Source organism: Saccopteryx bilineata, chromosome 6 (genome assembly GCF_036850765.1).
Source record: "Saccopteryx bilineata isolate mSacBil1 chromosome 6, mSacBil1_pri_phased_curated, whole genome shotgun sequence".
NCBI classification, from domain to species: Eukaryota; Metazoa; Chordata; class Mammalia; order Chiroptera; family Emballonuridae; genus Saccopteryx; species Saccopteryx bilineata.
Window position 1 is genome coordinate 206,355,255 of NC_089495.1, and position 16,502 is coordinate 206,371,756.

Below are 16,502 nucleotides of genomic sequence, written 5' to 3' on the forward strand. Positions count from 1 at the left end.
ACTATTGTCCAGAGATAGGATGATGGGTCCGTGGATCATTTTTACATTCTTCATTACATAGTTCCAAATACAAGAATGCTTATTCTGCTTAGTGATTCTGGATTACTATGTGTTTAAATGAAATTCTAGCTGCAAAAGAAGCTCTGGGAACAAGTAAAATCTGCTCTGAAAGTTAAAGGTTGTTTATGATCAGGGAGGATGTAAACCTGCCCCCCCTGAGGGCTTCTCTCTCTCTCTCTCTCTCTCTCTCTCTCTCTCTCTCTCTCGTAGGTGGGGGCAGGGCCAAGAAGCTCCGCGCATCAGGGTCCATTCAGACACTCCTGAGTCCTCAAGACCAGAGTCTGTCCTCAACTCGGCTTTGTTACCAGAGAGAAGGGACATCCAGAGGCTGTGTGGAAGGATCGTGTCCGTGATGGAGGCGGGCTGGGACAGAGTGAAGGGAAGGGGTCTTGGGAAACCTGCCGGTTTCTGCAGCTTCTTCCCCCGATGTGAGCCGCCCCCCCGCCCCCCCGCAGAAGTCGGGAGACAATGTATCACAGCGCAAAGAGGAGCTGGAAGGAAACTCAATCATTGATTCATGGAAGAAAAAGAGGTCATCCACTCATTCCTGCCTTAATTAAACAAATAAGGAATGGGCACATGCGAAGTGGCAGGCACTCTGCGTGGCCTGGGTTCATGGCACAGATCAGAAATGAAGGCCCTGTTCATCGCACCCCAACATCTCCTTTTGAGTTCTGATCTCTCTTCCGTACCCACACTCGTCTTCACCACGAGTCAGCGCCTCCAAATCCCTCTGATTGTTTCTGTTAGTTAACTTTGGCAATACTTTTTTTTTTATTATTCAGCGAAATGAGGGAAGGCAGAGAGACAGACTCCCACATGTGCCCGCGACTGGTTTCAACCCGGAAAGCCCACTAGAGGGCGATGCTCTGCCCACTGGGGGTGTTCTTCCATTGCTTTGCAACTGAGCTCTTCTTAGTGCCTGAGTAGGAGGCCATGGAGCCATCCTCAGAGTCTGGGGCCAACTTGCATCAATTTAGCCATGGCTGCAGCAGAGATAGCTAGAGAGAGAGAGAGAGAGAAGTGAGAGGGGGAGGGTAGAGAAGCAGATGGGCACTTTTCCTGTGTGTCCAGACCAGGAATCAAACCCAGGACATCCACATGCCTGTCTGATTCTCTACCACTTGAACGTACCGGCCAGGGCCAATACATCCTTACTCATTCCAAAGAGATATGAAAACTGAAACATAGGGGACTCTTGGCAGTTTGGGTCTCAAGTTTTGACCTTCAACATACCTCCACTCCTTGGACCACCATCCCCAGGGTCCAAAGGAATTTAATTTGAAAACCTTCAAACTCTAGGGTACCACACAATGAGAAAGGGTTGGAAGCTCCGGAGATTCAAGGACACTTGGAGAATATAAAAGCATTGAGAATCTCTTGTTTAGGCTGAATCAGGCTAGCGGGGACCATGTGACTACGTGGGTTCCACCCTGGACTCCTCCTTCCGGCCCATGAAGATGAGCCTGACCTTCCTCCCCAAGGACTACAACTTACCCCCGACTCACCTATTGTAAGTTCCGTGACCTGCAGATGTAGGTGACTGTGAAAGTCACCATGAGCAGCACCTTGAGGCCCAGGAGGAAAACCACAAAGACGAGGAAAGATGTCTGAGGACCTAAACACCAAGGGGCAGAAGGAGCCATCACCTGGGGCTCTGTGAGTTTAAATACCTTCCTCCACTCAGGAGACAGAGGACACTCAGCTGCTTCCAGGTGGCAGTGAGCTGGCGTGCACTCCCAGGAGCTCGGGTGTGGCGTGGGCAGGTGTGGACGGTAGGAGTCAGGCTGGATGGAGGGACACGCCTCACGCTGCACCTTACAGGTGAGCACCCGCTCGGACCCCTGCAGTGACGCATTCACTGACTGCAAGCCCTCCAGGCCACAGGTCCCCTCACTGTTCTGCGTGGGCGTGGGCCACTCGGCTCTCTTGAACATATCAGTTCTCCAGCCAGGTGAGACGCCCACTCTGTGGACAGAATCTGCACGTGGCAGGTGATGGCCACCAAGTCCGAGCAGGGCGAAGCCTGGGACACACTCACTGCAGGGGAACTGTCACAGCCCAGAGAAAGCAGACAGCTACTCTAGGAATCCAGGGTGGGGGCTGGGGGACCTCTGGAGGACGGGGACGTCTGCCCAGGGTCTGTCGCTGAGAAGGATGTGGGTGTTGGACAACAGATGCCACAGAAGTAAGAGCCAGGAGGAGGGGCTGACGGGCCAGTGGAGGCGGGGACTGTGAGGGGAGGAGCCGGAGGCAGGACTCTGACAAATGGTTCCCTCCTCCCCTTTCTTTATGTCCACTGGTGTCCAAAGATGCACACAGACACGTACCAAACTCTTCCTGGGGGTCACTCTGGGAGTGTGGGGTTTGTGGGAGGGGAGATCACTTCAAAATTCTAATTTCTACCCAGAGATTTCTAGAGTATTCTATCACATGCATAAATTACTACCCTGAACATGAAAAAATCATAACATTTAGAAAGCGGTTCAGTTGGAGGGGAGGCCTCACCAAAGGGTGCCATGGTGCCCTGGCCCTTTTGCAGAGCACAGGCATCTACGGTCAAGTTTTTGGTGACTGTCAGCTGCCCGTCTTGCTGCACCAGACAGGTGAGTGTCACCTCCTCCCTGCGGGCAGACGAGTCCACCAGGAGCCAGCTGGTCCGGGTGAAGGTCCCGTCCTTGTTCTCTACGCGGGTCGAGCCCATTTCCGTGCGGGACGTGTTTCTGTTCTCCAACCAGGTCAGCTGCAGGTGCCCGGGGTAGAAGTTCTCCACCTGGCAGGTGATGTTCACCCAGTTCTCTAGCACAGGGTGCTGGGCAACCTCCAAGGTGGGCGGAACTGCAAGAGCACCGGGCAGAGCTCTGACCTCGGGGACAGGCCGGTGACGGGGTGGGGCTCCTTCACTCACTCCCCAGCCCAGGACTGGGGTCACAGAGGACATGGGGACATTGGGACTCTGTGCATATGAATGAAATCACTAAGCTCAGCAGCCTGCACGCTGTAGGTGCTCAAGCACAGGTTGCTGCTCTCAGGGGGACAGGGGTGACAACACCAAGCTCCTGCATGCAGTCGGAGCATAATAAGTAGCAAATGAAATCAAGCACATAGGAGCCTGGCTTATAGTGGCTGCTCGGTAATCGTGGTTGCTATGGTAAAGTGATGAGATCACTGAGCACACTGCCTGGCACGTGGCAGGTGTCCACCTGGCAGCTGCCATTCAGCAGTGGCAAGTGACGGGCACAATCGGGGGCCTGGAGATGGGAGGACTCCCAGGAATTAGATTCCAGGTGACCCCAGGCCTGGAGCAGAGAGCACGGTGTGGGGGGCAGGCTTCTAGGTTGGGGGCCATATGTGGACTGGGGCTGGGCATGAGGGACATCTACCTCGGAGGGTCTCAGACAGGCTGGCAGTCCCACGGAGAGAAGTGTCTCCCTTTAGGGTGCCGTGGGCCACCTCACAGATGACCTGGGAGCGGATATCCCCCCGGGTCAGCTGCACCCTGGCTGTGCTGGAGACGCTGTAGGAGGTGCTGTCTCCCTCGGGGTCCACACTGGTCTGGGAGGCGCGGAGCTCATTCCCGTTCTTGAACCATTTCAGGACGATGTGTCTGGGGGAGAAGCCGTGGGACTTGCAGGTGAAGCTCACGGTCTGCCCCGGCGTGGCCCTCTCCGTGGGGCCCGCTACCACGGGGAGAGAGGGTTTGGCTTCAAAAGAGAATAAAACACAATGAACATGACAGTGATTATCACCGCTAACGATCAGCAGGTGACACTGCTAAGAACCTTCCCATGTAGTTAGTGGGCTTTATCCCTCTGATAACGCTGGGAGGGCGTGTCACCGTTCCCCCCCCCCCCCAGGTGCACTCCAGGGTAGGGACAGGCCGACATGCCATTCCAGGCCTGAGATCAAAGTCCACTTCTGTCCTCTCCAGGGGGCTTCCCCACATCTGGGCTCAGGAACGAATTACCAATGGGTCTCACTCTTCATAGTAACTGTTCCTAGCTGCCTCCCCCGGAAACCTGTCCACCTCAGAGCCAGTGTTTACAGAGGCACATGCAGGGCGCAGTGGGGATGTGGGAGCCAGGCTGGGGGCTGTGAAGAGTTGTGTCCAGGACACGTCCCGGGTCCCCAGCTGTGGAATGGGACATCGACATTTCCCCTCCCGGCTGCCGTGAGGGTTAAATCGGGTCATGGAAGCACATTTGCGTTCAGCAAACAGAAGAGACTTCACAATAGTAAACAAACGCAGCTCCACCTTGAACCTGTACTTAGTTTACATCCGGAGCTCTCCCTGCAGGTATTTATGGATTTACTGGAGAATGCTCATTCATTTCACCAGATTCCAGTAGGGTCTCTAATCTGTGAACACCCCTGAATTTGAAAGGTGGAGGCAGAGGGAGATGGGATATTTTTCTGAATCTGGGGTCTTCTCTTGGGTCATTTTTGGTTGAACACAAGGTTCCTGAGTGCTGAGAAAGACAAAGATGATTAATTTTCTCAATCATTACTTAAAAATGGTAAGAGACACTTGCAATGCTTAACGAAAAACTAATGATTGATGCTTCTCATCTCTCCGTTCCTGTCTGTCCCTGTTAACCCTCTCTCTGACTCCTTCTCTGTCTCTGTTAAAAAAAAAATGATAACAGACACAAACACAGGCCTAAGAAGCAGGCAGGGCGCCTCCTGCATCCTGTGAGCATCCAGACGTCTGTGAGTCAACAGTGACAGCAGTGTCTCCTTGCAGAAGGGTCCTATAATGTGTCTTCCAATTGTTAGTTATTATGCAACACCTTCTCCAACAGTGGGCAGACAGCCACTGTTTATATGTATTGGCATTTGGAAATCAACTTGTGCCTTAAAACTCATCACACATTTTGAGAATACAGAAATGTTACATGAATCAGTTAAGTCATAAAACCCTTAGCATCCTGGCTGTCACTAGAGGGATGAGAGCCTAGGAATAGTTACAATTCATCGAGAGCCTCCTGGGCTCCACGATGGGCCCCTCTGAGCCCCTCAGGTTTTCAACCTCCCAGCACCCTGTGAGGCTGGCCCTGTGTGGTCTCACTGATGGGATGAGACTGCGAGAGGAATCGCCCGACCACGGGCACCCAGGGGGGAGAGGGAAGAGCTAGCCCAGCTCAGCGCTCCCGGGAACTGATTAACTAGCATCTCTGTTCTCTAGCCTTGAGCCTCGGTGTCTGTTTCCTGTACACAGCGGGTTAAAACACCACCCCAGTAAGAGGAGTGAGCATGTATGGAAAACTCAGAACCCGGCAAATAGTAGTTGCTTAATAAATATCACCTACGGCTGTTATCGCATGGTTGGTCCTAGTAGCTTTTAAGCAGTAAGAAGGCCAAACAAAAATGTATCAAAAACAGTAAGAATATTGTGCTGCTCGCAGCTGCCGTGCAATAACCCAGATGAAGAAAGGTGTTTACGTCAAAGGATCCAAGAACACACAGTGGGGAATGGACAGCCTCTTCAAGAAATGGTGTTGAGAAAATGGAAAAACACATGCGATAGAGTGAGACTCACCCACGATCCTGCACCATTCACAAACAACTCAAAACAGATTAAGACTTGACTGTGAGATCTGAAACTGTAAAACTCTTGAAGAAGAAAGTATAGTTGGTAAGCCCTTCGACATTGGTCTTTAAGATGGTTTCTTGGATCTGTCACCGAAAGAAAAGGCAGAAAGGAGGAAAATAATGTGGGAGTACCTCAGACGAAGAAGTTTCTAAACCACAGAGAAAATCATCACGAAATAAAAAGAAAACCTACGGAATGGAGAAGACATTTGCAAATCACATATCTGACTAGGGGTTGGTATCCAAAATAGATAAAGCACTCATACAACTTTCTCGCAAAAAGAAATGAAATTTGAAAGGAAAAGAAGAAGAAGGAGGAGGAAAAGGGGGAGGAGGAGGAGGGGGAGGGGGAGGAGGGGGAGGAGGAGGAGGAGGAGGAGGAGGAGGAGGAGAAAGCCAAACAAATTAATTAAAAGTGGGCAGTAATCTGAATAGATATTTTTGCAAAGAAGACATACTGGTGGCCAACAAGTACTTGTAAGGTTATTCAATCACACTATCAAGGAGGTGGAAATAAAAATACAATAATCTATCATCACATCTCACCTGTTATAATGACTATTATCCAATTGAAAACAGGTGTTTGTAGAGGATGTGGAGAAAGGGCCCCTCAGCACTGTTGCTGGGAATGCAGACGGGGCGGCCACAGTGGGATCAGTATGGAGGCTGCTCTGGGCGCTGACAGGGACACTCGGTCTGGGGAGATGTGGCTGAAGGTTGGGAGAGGTCCCCCATCACCTTGGGCCTCAGGGTCTGAATGCTGGGGCATCTGAACTCCAGGGAAACCGATGAAAAGAAGGAATGCCAGCTCCCTGTTCAGGTTCCGTTTTTATTCTGAGCCCACACCAGGGTTTCCCATGGAAAGAGATTTCTGTGCTGGGGCAGGAAGGAGCCGGCTGGAGTCAGATCAGCTTCTGGAATTCCCTCAGTCACTGGCCATGGGACCGTGGGCAAGGCCCCTGTCACCTCTTAGCCTCAGGCAGCCATCTGCTGAATGGGGGTGTTGGGATAAATGCACTGAAGGTCCTTTGTGTGCTGACCTTCCAGGATTCAGAGCCAGAGCCTCTGGCCAAAAACCCTAACTGTGCCTTTTTGCTGTCTCAGCAAGGTGACCCACATGGGAACCTTATTCCAGGGTGAGTGACATTCAGAGATGACCCAGGCGCACTCACTCAATGTGCAATCACCATGTGAGTCAGTCTCTGAATCACAGAAGGGACTTCCGGACAGAGCCACAGGGACTGCCCAGCTTCTGGGCAGCTCCTCCCACCAGGGCTGTCAGTCAACTGTGAGTGTGTGCCCCTCAGGAATCTACTCATGTGATGTTTCTGAGGATGAAACAAAGTAACCCGTCCTCCCTCTCTCTGCCCAGCAGAGATTTCTTCCCTGGGAGGGAAGGGAACAGAACTTCCCTGATCTGTAGAAGATCTTCCTGACAGGTGTCACACACCAGGGACGACAGGTCCCCCTCGGTACTCACCGCTCACGGTGAGCTGAGTGCCTGTGCCCGACGCGATCTCCACGTCATCAGGGCTTCCTCTCCGGAACTTCACGCAGTAGTAGACGCCCGTGTCGGCAGTGGTGATGTCACTGAGGCGGATGGAGAAGTCCGTGTTGTTTCTCTTCGTGATGTCTCCAATTGTTGTTACTCGGGGGAAATGGCCTCCTGCTTTGACACTGTAGACTAACTCCTGGCCTGGCCCTGTCCCCTTGAACCACAGTACAGGTCCTATGGGGAATATGGAGGTCATGGTGCATCTCAGAGTGGCCATCTCTCCAGCTGCGACGGACACGGACTCCTCAGGCTGAATCACCCTCAGCTCCTGACCGGCCCCTCCTGCAGGGAAACACAGAGCCATCACTGACCCATCCACACGGGACCCTGGAGGTCTGTCCAGTGTTTGTCAGCTGCAGTGTCCACTGACCCCATGCACATCCCGAGTGGGCCTCGAGCTCGGGACACAGCGTGTGTCAGACCTGTGACCCTCATAAGCCTGTAATGTGAGAGTCTGTCACAAATGAAGAAACTGAGGCATAGAGGGGTTAATGATGAGGCACAGAGTGGATTTGAGTGCTGGCCCGGCCCTCTTGGAAGTGTCCTGCTTCCCAAGGTGTTTTTGGCTGCTCAATTACTAGCCTCATAATGAGTCCCACTTCTGGAACGTTCCATTGGGTGGGACCCTGACACATCTTTAGAGCACTAAATTGTGAGCAGAAGTGATGGCTGTCTTTTTTCGGATGTGCACTTAACTGCAAGAACCTCTGCTGGTTGATACCCGTCCTCCAGGGACAAGCATGTGACACGGTAGGTGCTTCATCAGTTTGGGCACTTCAGTGACAGGGGTGTGCTGAGCCCCCAACACACAATGAACGTGTCATTCCGATAAGAACTAAGAGTGTTCTTTTTCCTAATAGCACAACTACATTCTATTAGTTTATTAATGCTGTTTTACTAACTATAAAACCTAAGTTGCCTGAAGCACAGAAGTGGATGGTCTTCCAGTCTGGGATCGGGAGTTCAATGGTAACTGTCTGACTTCTGGGTTGCAGCTGAGCCGCATCTCACCAGAGCCTGGTCCCTGCATTCCCACAGTGCAGAGGCTGCCTGCGTTCCTTTTCCCGAGGTTTTCATCTTCCTGTCCCTCAAAATTCTTGCCTCTGTTGTCACTTGTCCTTCTCTGACGTAGACTCTCTGCCACCTCTCTCCTAAGGACCCCTGTGAGTATATTGGGCCCACCTGGAATATCTAGTATAGTGTTTCAAGATTGAAGTCTTAAGTTACTCACTTTTCCTAAATGTCTCTTGTATATAAAGTAATACATGCACAGGGACTGGGTATTCATACATGGACCTTATTCTGGGGCTGTGTTTCTGTCTATGACACATACGCATCTCTTGACTACTACAGTAACCACTGTCATAACAAACACCTATGCATGTGGCATCGTCACACAGGTTGGATGACAACACACAGAAGTTATTGGAATCTGGAAGAAGGACTGTGGTAGCAGTACCCTGGCAAGAACAGTTTGCAAATAAAGCTAGAAATCAATAACAAGAAGGAAAAATGAAATGATCACCGATACTAAGAAATCAGACCACAGTGAGAATCAATAGCTCAGAGTAGACATGAGAAGGGACAGTGAAGAAGACACAAGACAAGAGAAAGTGAGAACACAACGTAAGAGGACAGTGAGTCTCAGTGTGAGCCGTGCTAGGGGGCGTCCATGCTGTAGGCGCATGAGCTAAGAGAGAGAAGAGTTCATCAATCAACTCTGAACTATACGCATAACATAACTATAGACCAGGCGTAGGGAACCTATGGCTCGTGGTCCAGATGTAGCTCTTTTGATGGCTGCATGTGGCTCACAGACAAATCTTTATTTATTTATTTATTCAGAAAATATTTAATAAAAAAAAATAATAGGCCCTGGCCGGTTAGCTCAGCGGTAGAGCGTCGGCCTAGCGTGCGGAGGACCCGGGTTCGATTCCCGGCCAGGGCACATAGGAGAAGTGTCCATTTGCTTCTCCACCCCTCCGCCGCGCCTTCCTCTCTGTCTCTCTCTTCCCCTCCCGCAGCCAAGGCTCCATTGGAGCAAAGATGGCCTGGGCGCTGGGGATGGCTCTGTGGCCTCTGCCCCAGGCGCTAGAGTGGCTCTGGTCGCAACATGGCGACACCCAGGATGGGCAGAGCATCGCCCCCTGGTGGGCAGAGCGTCGCCCCATGGTGGGCGTGCTGGGTGGATCCCGGTCGGGCGCATGCGGGAGTCTGTCTGACTGTCTCTCCCTGTTTCCAGCTTCAGAAAAAAAAAAAAGCAAAAAAAAATAAAAATAAAAAAAAAATAATAATAATGTTAAAAATATAAAACATTCTCATGTATTACACCCATTCATTTCCTACTGCTCATATTCATGGTTGTGGGTGTCTGGAGCCAATCACTGCTGTCCTCTGGGAGAACACCAAATTTTTATTCGATAATGCGTAATGTATGCAGGTTGTTGTATGGCTCTCATATAATTGCATTTTAAAATATGTGGCGTTCATGGCTCTCTCAGCCAAAAAGGTTCCCGACCCCTGCTATCCACCTTAAGATATTAGAAAACATAGAGACAAATAAACCCAAAACTGGCAGAAGGAAGGAAATTTAAAAATGATTAGTACACACAGATGAAGAAAATGTAAATAGAAAAACAACAGAGAAAATCAACAAAAGCAAGAGTGGTTCAAAAATGACCCACAAGATTGAGAAACATTTAGCTAGGTGGACTGAAAAAAAACAGAAAAAGAAAAACAGAGAGAAAATCAAATATCTAAAATCAGAAATAAATAAAGGCTATTACTAATGACTTCACAGAAATAAAATCAATTTAGAGGAAGTGTAGTATGTAGTTTTGCATGTCAATAGACTGAATAAGCCAGATAAAACGGACAATTTCTAGAAGCACATACCTTACCAAGAACAAATGTTAAAAAAAATAATAAATAATACAAATAGACCTGTATCTGGCAAGGAAATTGTATTAACAGTAAAATATATATATATATATTATATATATATAATTGATATATATATTTGATATATATATAATTTGATATATATATATATCACCCAACAAAGGAAAGTCCATGACCATTTGGTGTATTCTATTCAATAATAAACATTAAGAATGAACAGTAAGTAGCTCCTTCACAGCTATCCACCCTGGCCTCAACCGGCGGCCACCCCTGCGGCAGGCCCCTCCCCCAGCGGCCCCGCCCCCTGGCTTTCCGCTCCCTCCGCTGGTGGTGGCGCCGAGTTGCAGCACTAGTGGTGGCGGTTTCGGTACCCGAAGCCGGGAGCGTGCAGTCGTTCCCAGGGGCGGAGGCCAGGCTATGATCGCAGGACCCCAGCGTCCCGCTCGGGCCAGCCAGAGTCCTTGTCTTAGTGTGTGCCTGTGGCCGAGCAGGCTCCTCAACCCTCTCCCACTGCGTGGTTGGCAGCGGCGCTCCCGGCGCACCCCCTCCTTGGATGGCGACGGAGATCCAGTCCAAGCCCCTGACCTGCAAGCTGATCCTGCTGCAGTGGGTGAAGGGGTCCCAGGAGGTGGTGAATATGACCGTGATTGTTCCCAAGGAGGAGGGCGTCATCAGTGTCTCGGACGACAGAAGTAATAGAGGTTGAAGCTGTAGGATTAAGAATTTCTAGTTCCTTCCCATCACCTCACCCAGCACAGTGTAAAGACATTTTGGAATCAGCCCAGCTTCTTTGCTGCCCTTTCTGCACAAGACCTCTGTGCAGATGTAATCAGAGGACTTCCTGACAGTGAACAGATGGGAGGACAGTTCGTGTATGGTTAAAGAGAGACAGCGGACAATATTGGCCAAGCATTATACCATATGATGCCTTCTCCATGTTCATGCATGTCTTTTAAATCGGAAACAAGAAGACTGTCCATAGGTCTAGACAATGGTACAATCTCAGAATTTATTTTATCAGAAGATTATAACAAGATGACACCTGTGAAAAACTATCAAGCGCATCAGAGCAGAGTGACAATGATCCTCTTTGTCCTGGAGCTGGAGTGGGTGCTGAGCACGGGACAGGACAAGCAATTTGCCTGGCACTGCTCGGAGAGTGGGCAGCGCCTGGGAGGTTACCGCACCAGTGCTGTGACCTTGGGTCTACAGTATCCTTTGCTGGAGAAAATTCCTTGGGCCCATGTGCTCAGTGTGAACATCTGCCATGCTGAGTGATCCTCACATCTGGCTCACTGGGCTCCAGCCATCACGGCGTGGCCAACTGTGAACACTGTGTGTCTGATGCTACCAATGTAAGGTGTGAAGAGCCCTGGCTTTCTTGATTGATAAAGCATGGAACTCTCTTCACCTTCTGGCCAATGAGGAAATAGGTGGAAATAGATCACTTGTCTGCCAAAGGAAGAAGAAATAATAAGACTTGCTTTCAAAATTTCATCTCATTTGTAAGCTGCCTTTTTGTGGTTCTGAACAATCCAGAACAGTCCTTTGCTGTTTCTTTGCAGTAGCTGTATTTTTGTATGTATAAGCTAACGTCGCTCTTCTGTTCCTTACTGGAAGGTCAAGATGATGATACTAAGAGTGGCCTTCGTAGAAGGTTGTAAAAGTGGCACATTAACAGGAAGACCAGAGTGAGGACAATAAGGAATGAAAAGCAGGATCAGCTTATCTTTGAGAGGGTGGTACCACCTTCTAATAAAAGAAATTCCAAAGAAAAAAGTAAAAAAAAAAAAAAAAATGAATGAACAGTAATCCTCTTGAAACCCTACAAAAAATTAAAATGGAAGGAAGACTTCTTGACTTATTCAGAATCATTCCAAGACTCACTCTCAGCCATTTTTACCTGGATATGAAAACCAGAAAAAGACACAATAAGAAAGATACAGCCCTACACTTGGTGGCACAGTGGATAGAGCACTGAAGTGGGATGTGGAGAACCCAGATTCCAAACCCCGAGGTTGCTGGCTTGAGCACAAGTTCACTAGCTTGAGTATAGGGTTGCTGGCTTCAGCATGGGATCATAGACATGGGCCCATGGTCAGTGGCTTGAAGCCTAAGGTTGCTGGCCTGAGCCCAAGGTCACTGGCTTGAGTAAGGGGTCACTCACTCTGCTGTAGGCCTCCCGAAACTCACACTGGCACATATGAGAGACAAATCAATAAAAAACTAAGGTGTTGCAACGAACAATTGATGCTTCTCATCTCTCTCTCTTCTTGCAGTCTGTCCCTATCTGTCCTTCTCTCTGTCTCTCTCTCTCTGTCTCTGTCACACACACACAAAAAAATGTTACAAACCAATACCTCACATCAATCTCAGTCCCACATTCCTCAGCCAAATATTAGCAAACCAAATTTGACATCATGTGAAAAGAATTATACACCGTGACCACCTGGGGTTTATTCCTGCAATGTAAGAGCGTTTCAGCAAGCGAAAATCAAACAGTGTAATATATCTCATTAACAGGACGGCAAGTAAAAATATCACATAAACTTCTCTCACTTCTTGCAGAAAAAGCAGTTGATGAAAGTCACCATTTTTCATGATAAACACAACAGCAAGTTAGAATAGATGGACATGTCCACAGAAATCTAGTATGAAAAACACAACGCTAAGATCGTACTTGATGGTGAAAGTCCAGCATGAAATTTCACTCTAATATTAGAAACAAGACAGGGATTTGCATTTTTGCCAGAAATATTCAACCCAATACTGGAAGTTTGAGAAAAAGCAATGAAACAAGAACTACAAATAAAAAGCATTGTTTGACACGTAAAGGAAGAAGGAAAACTATCTCTGTTTGCACGTCACACGATGACATATGTAGCAGTTCTAAAGATTTCACACTCACACACTCTCCTAGTGGTAACCAATGTCAGCAAATTTATGACATAGAAAAATCAACACACACAACTCAGCTGCTTAATCCCTTTACTTACTTTAGCCAGCAAGCCCCCCCCATAGATGTCAGTCTCTTCTCAGTATGTGTGAGTCTGTTACTACTTTGTTTACTTTGTCATTAGATTCCCAACCTTCTTTTCAGTTTTGCTCAGACTTCTCCATTACAGTGAGACCCCTGAGACTACACTGTTTAAAATACAACCCGTCTTACAGATTCCTCCATTCTTCTATCCAGCAATACTTTAATTTTTCCCCTTAATGCTCATTATTTTCCTATATGTTATCTAATTCACTTATTTATTATGCATATTGTTTATTGTCATTTTTTCTACTAATATAGAAGCTCCATGGGGCGGCTACTTTTTCCCATTTATTCAACAACGCACCCACGTTCCTATAACGTGTCCTCCACATAGTAATTATTCAATAAATATAGATGTGACGTCTGCACTGCCCAGTGCTACACCTCCCTGAGGCCCTGACGTCTATTGTACGTGGAAAAATCTGTAGAAACAATGGCAGGAACTACGACCCCCTAGTAGATGACTCGGCACAAAATCCCAGGAATGAATGGGGCTCATGCAGGAAGCAGAGAGCCCAGGAGAAGGAAACCACCAACCCCTGTCCCCACATGTGCCCTTCCCCATGCACAGTGACCCACGATGGACAGGGGGCCGCAGGCACTGAGGACGGCAGAGGAAATCTGTGGGCTGTAGGATGAGATGCCTGAACTCAGAGCACAGCTTCACCATTCACCGCTGAGTCACCCTGAACCTCCTTCGGCTTTTATTTTCTTACCTGGATGGTACGGGTGACAAGAGTTCCACCTCGGGTTAAATGACCACAGGAGGTGACAGCTACGGGACCTGCCCGAGCTGAGTGCGGGAGAACTGATAGAATTATTACTTGTACTATCTGATGCCCTGCGGTCTCTCTGGATATCCGAGGACAGGTGTGGATACGGATATGGTTACAGATCTAGAGCGCAGGGCAGCACTCTCTGTCTCCTTCTCCCCAGTCTCCCTCCTCATCCTCATCCGGCATGGTGGAGACCACAGGATAGTGATGCACAGACTTCTGCTCATCCCCCCCTTTCCCCTTTATCAGTTCAGCTGTTCTCTCTGAATACGCATCTGTTCCCCTTTTGTTTTGCATATTCATTGGGTTTTTTTTTTTGAGATTCCACAGATAAGTGAAGCATCTGGTATTTGTCTCTCTCTCTCTCTCTCTGATTCCTTTCCCTTAGGTCAGGGATAGTCAACCATTTTACACCTACTGCCCACTTTTGTATCTCTGTTAGTAGTAACATTTTCTAACCGCCCACCAGCTCCACAGTAATGGTGATTTATAAAGTAGGGAAGTAACTTTATAAAATTTATAAAGCAGAGTTACAGCAAGTTAAAGCATATAATAATAATTACTTACCAAGTACTTTATGTCGGATTTTCGCTAAGTTTGGCAGAATAAATCTACATAAAACAACTTACTATAGTTAAATCTATCTTTTTATTTATACTTTGGTTGCTCTGCTACCGCCCACCATGAGAGCTGGAACGCCCCCTAGTGGACGGTAGGGACCAGGTTGACTACCACTGCCTTAGGAGAACAGCCTTCCCTCCATCTGTGTTATCACAACTGTCAAGATTTCATTCCTTTTTATTGCTGAATATACTCCATTGTATGTATGGGCAGCATTGTTTGTTACGCAGGCATCTCCTGATGGCCGTTTTCCTCCTCTTACCAAGAGAGGAGCTTGCTTGTCATAAGAGTTTAAGGAGGAGAGGGGGTAAGTTTGGAGAAGCAGCAAGGAGGCGGGTGTCTGAGGGACAGACAGACAGACAAAACATCTGTTTGTGTGCATTTCATGCAGAGTGAACAAAATGGAAGAGAATAGAAAGGAAAGGCTTTCATAAAATCCCAGGTGTGCGTGTGAATCCCTCACACCAACTCACACACACACAGACACACTCACACTCACACACAGATACACCCATCACAAATGTGAATGGAAGTGTCCTCACAGGCTAGTAAAGGTTTTGAGGATTAATGAAATTATGACACATACTAAACTCCCAGTCACACACTTGGTACCTGGGAACCGTGCAACATATAATTAACAGAAGTTCCAGAGTAAACAGCTACCCGGTTTCCTCCTCCTGGGTTAATGGTTTTTCTGAGATCCCTCAGCACTGCCACGACAACACGACAGGCAGCACGACAGGGCTGAAACAAGGAGCCCCGGGAGCTGGTGGCCAAGACTCGAATCAGGCTGCTCTGCTGATATAGGTGAGGATGGAGGGCATGTTACACTCTCTGCCTCAGTTTCCCCATCTGCAAGTGCGGAATGAGAGCCACAGCTCTCCCACAGGGACGCTGTGAGGGTCAGACCCGTTAGCGGGCACAGAGTCGTCGCTGCTGCTGTGGTTTGCTGCATCCTCTGCTCTGACACCTCTGGTGACCAAGTGCAGGCGAGGGACCCACGGAGAACATGCCCGGGTCCCTGATCCCATGCCCTCAGATAACGCCCTGCCCGACGCCCTCTCTGCAGCCCTGCGTGACACACCCACGTTTTCCTGGAGGCCCTGAAATCTCTGGGGCAACAGGAGGTCCAGGGGCCGGGAGAGGAGAAGGTTCTAGCCCCGCACGCTCACCTGGGAGGCCCAGCAGCAGAGTGAGCAGCAGGCACGGAGGAGCGCGGGGCCAGGAGGCAGGGTCGGGCATCCTGAGGCCTGAGGAGCCGGCTCTGTCGCGGGGCGGGTGCGGGAGCGGTTCAGGCTGGGACAACCCGGACTCTCTGCTGGGTGAGAGGAGAGCCCCGCCCCGTCATACAGGAGGAAGTGCGGAGGACGGGCTGAAATGGGGGCTGCCAGATTCCGGATCGTTCCTGCTTCTCGGTTGTGAAACAGAGTCAGGCAGAGGCCAATGCAGGGAGAGGAGTTATTCATCTTAGTTCCCAGAGAGACCAGAACAAGCCTGCAGAAAACTGTGCTTCCTCCCTGCGTGGGGCCTCTGGTCTCCATGGTGATACCCCACTGGAGGGCCCAAGACAGGAAGAGTCTGTGGTTGGGTTGAGGGCTGTGTAGCCAGCCCGTGGCCCAGTCTCCAACACTTTTACCGAGAGCTGCTCTGCTGAGGAAGGCGGAGGGATCCCCAGAGCCTGGTCAGCGTTGAGATGGAGCTGAATGTCCGCTCCTGAATGACTCCCTCTTCCAACCCTTTACTGATGCAACAGGTACCACTTGTGTGGGTGACAGGCTGTGGGCTGGTGGGGTCGTTGTAGCCTAAGGCTTGGTTTGGGACTGAGCCTTTCCCACTCTTTTAATACTAAAATCTTTTAATACTAAGATCTTTTCAACACTAGGCATTTCTCCACACCTTTGACTGTTGCATGGTGCAGGGTGGTGCACTCTTTAAGGAATTCAATTTATGCCTCAGA

General features: G+C 49.2%; 1 protein-coding gene across 1 annotated transcript; it reads right to left on the minus strand.

Moving 5' to 3' along the window:
- Positions 1–825: 825 nt before the first annotated feature.
- Positions 826–15,959, minus strand: LOC136308640 (signal-regulatory protein beta-1-like). Its single transcript, XM_066236196.1, has 6 exons — positions 15,718–15,959; positions 7,133–7,489; positions 3,444–3,764; positions 2,569–2,898; positions 1,569–1,678; positions 826–1,061 (listed from the first exon to the last, which is right to left on the minus strand). The coding sequence occupies exons 1-5, from the start codon at positions 15,785–15,787 to the stop codon at positions 1,569–1,571; spliced, it is 1,188 nt and encodes a 395-aa protein (XP_066092293.1). The 5' UTR covers positions 15,788–15,959; the 3' UTR covers positions 826–1,061.
- Between the last annotated feature and the right edge of the window lie 543 nt (positions 15,960–16,502).

What these genes read in the sequence shown, in the direction of transcription:
- LOC136308640 (XM_066236196.1), bottom strand. Translation starts at nt 15,787, where the DNA reads ATGCCCGACCCTGCCTCCTGGCCCCGCGCTCCTCCGTGCCTGCTGCTC. An exon ending in CACTCAGCTCACCGTGAGCG is followed by an intron (nt 3,765 to 7,132) that starts GTGAGTACCGAG and finishes TCTCTTTTGAAG; the next exon opens with CCAAACCCTCTCTCCCCGTG. An exon ending in CCTGTCTGAGACCCTCCGAG is followed by an intron (nt 2,899 to 3,443) that starts GTAGATGTCCCT and finishes GTGCTCTTGCAG; the next exon opens with TTCCGCCCACCTTGGAGGTT.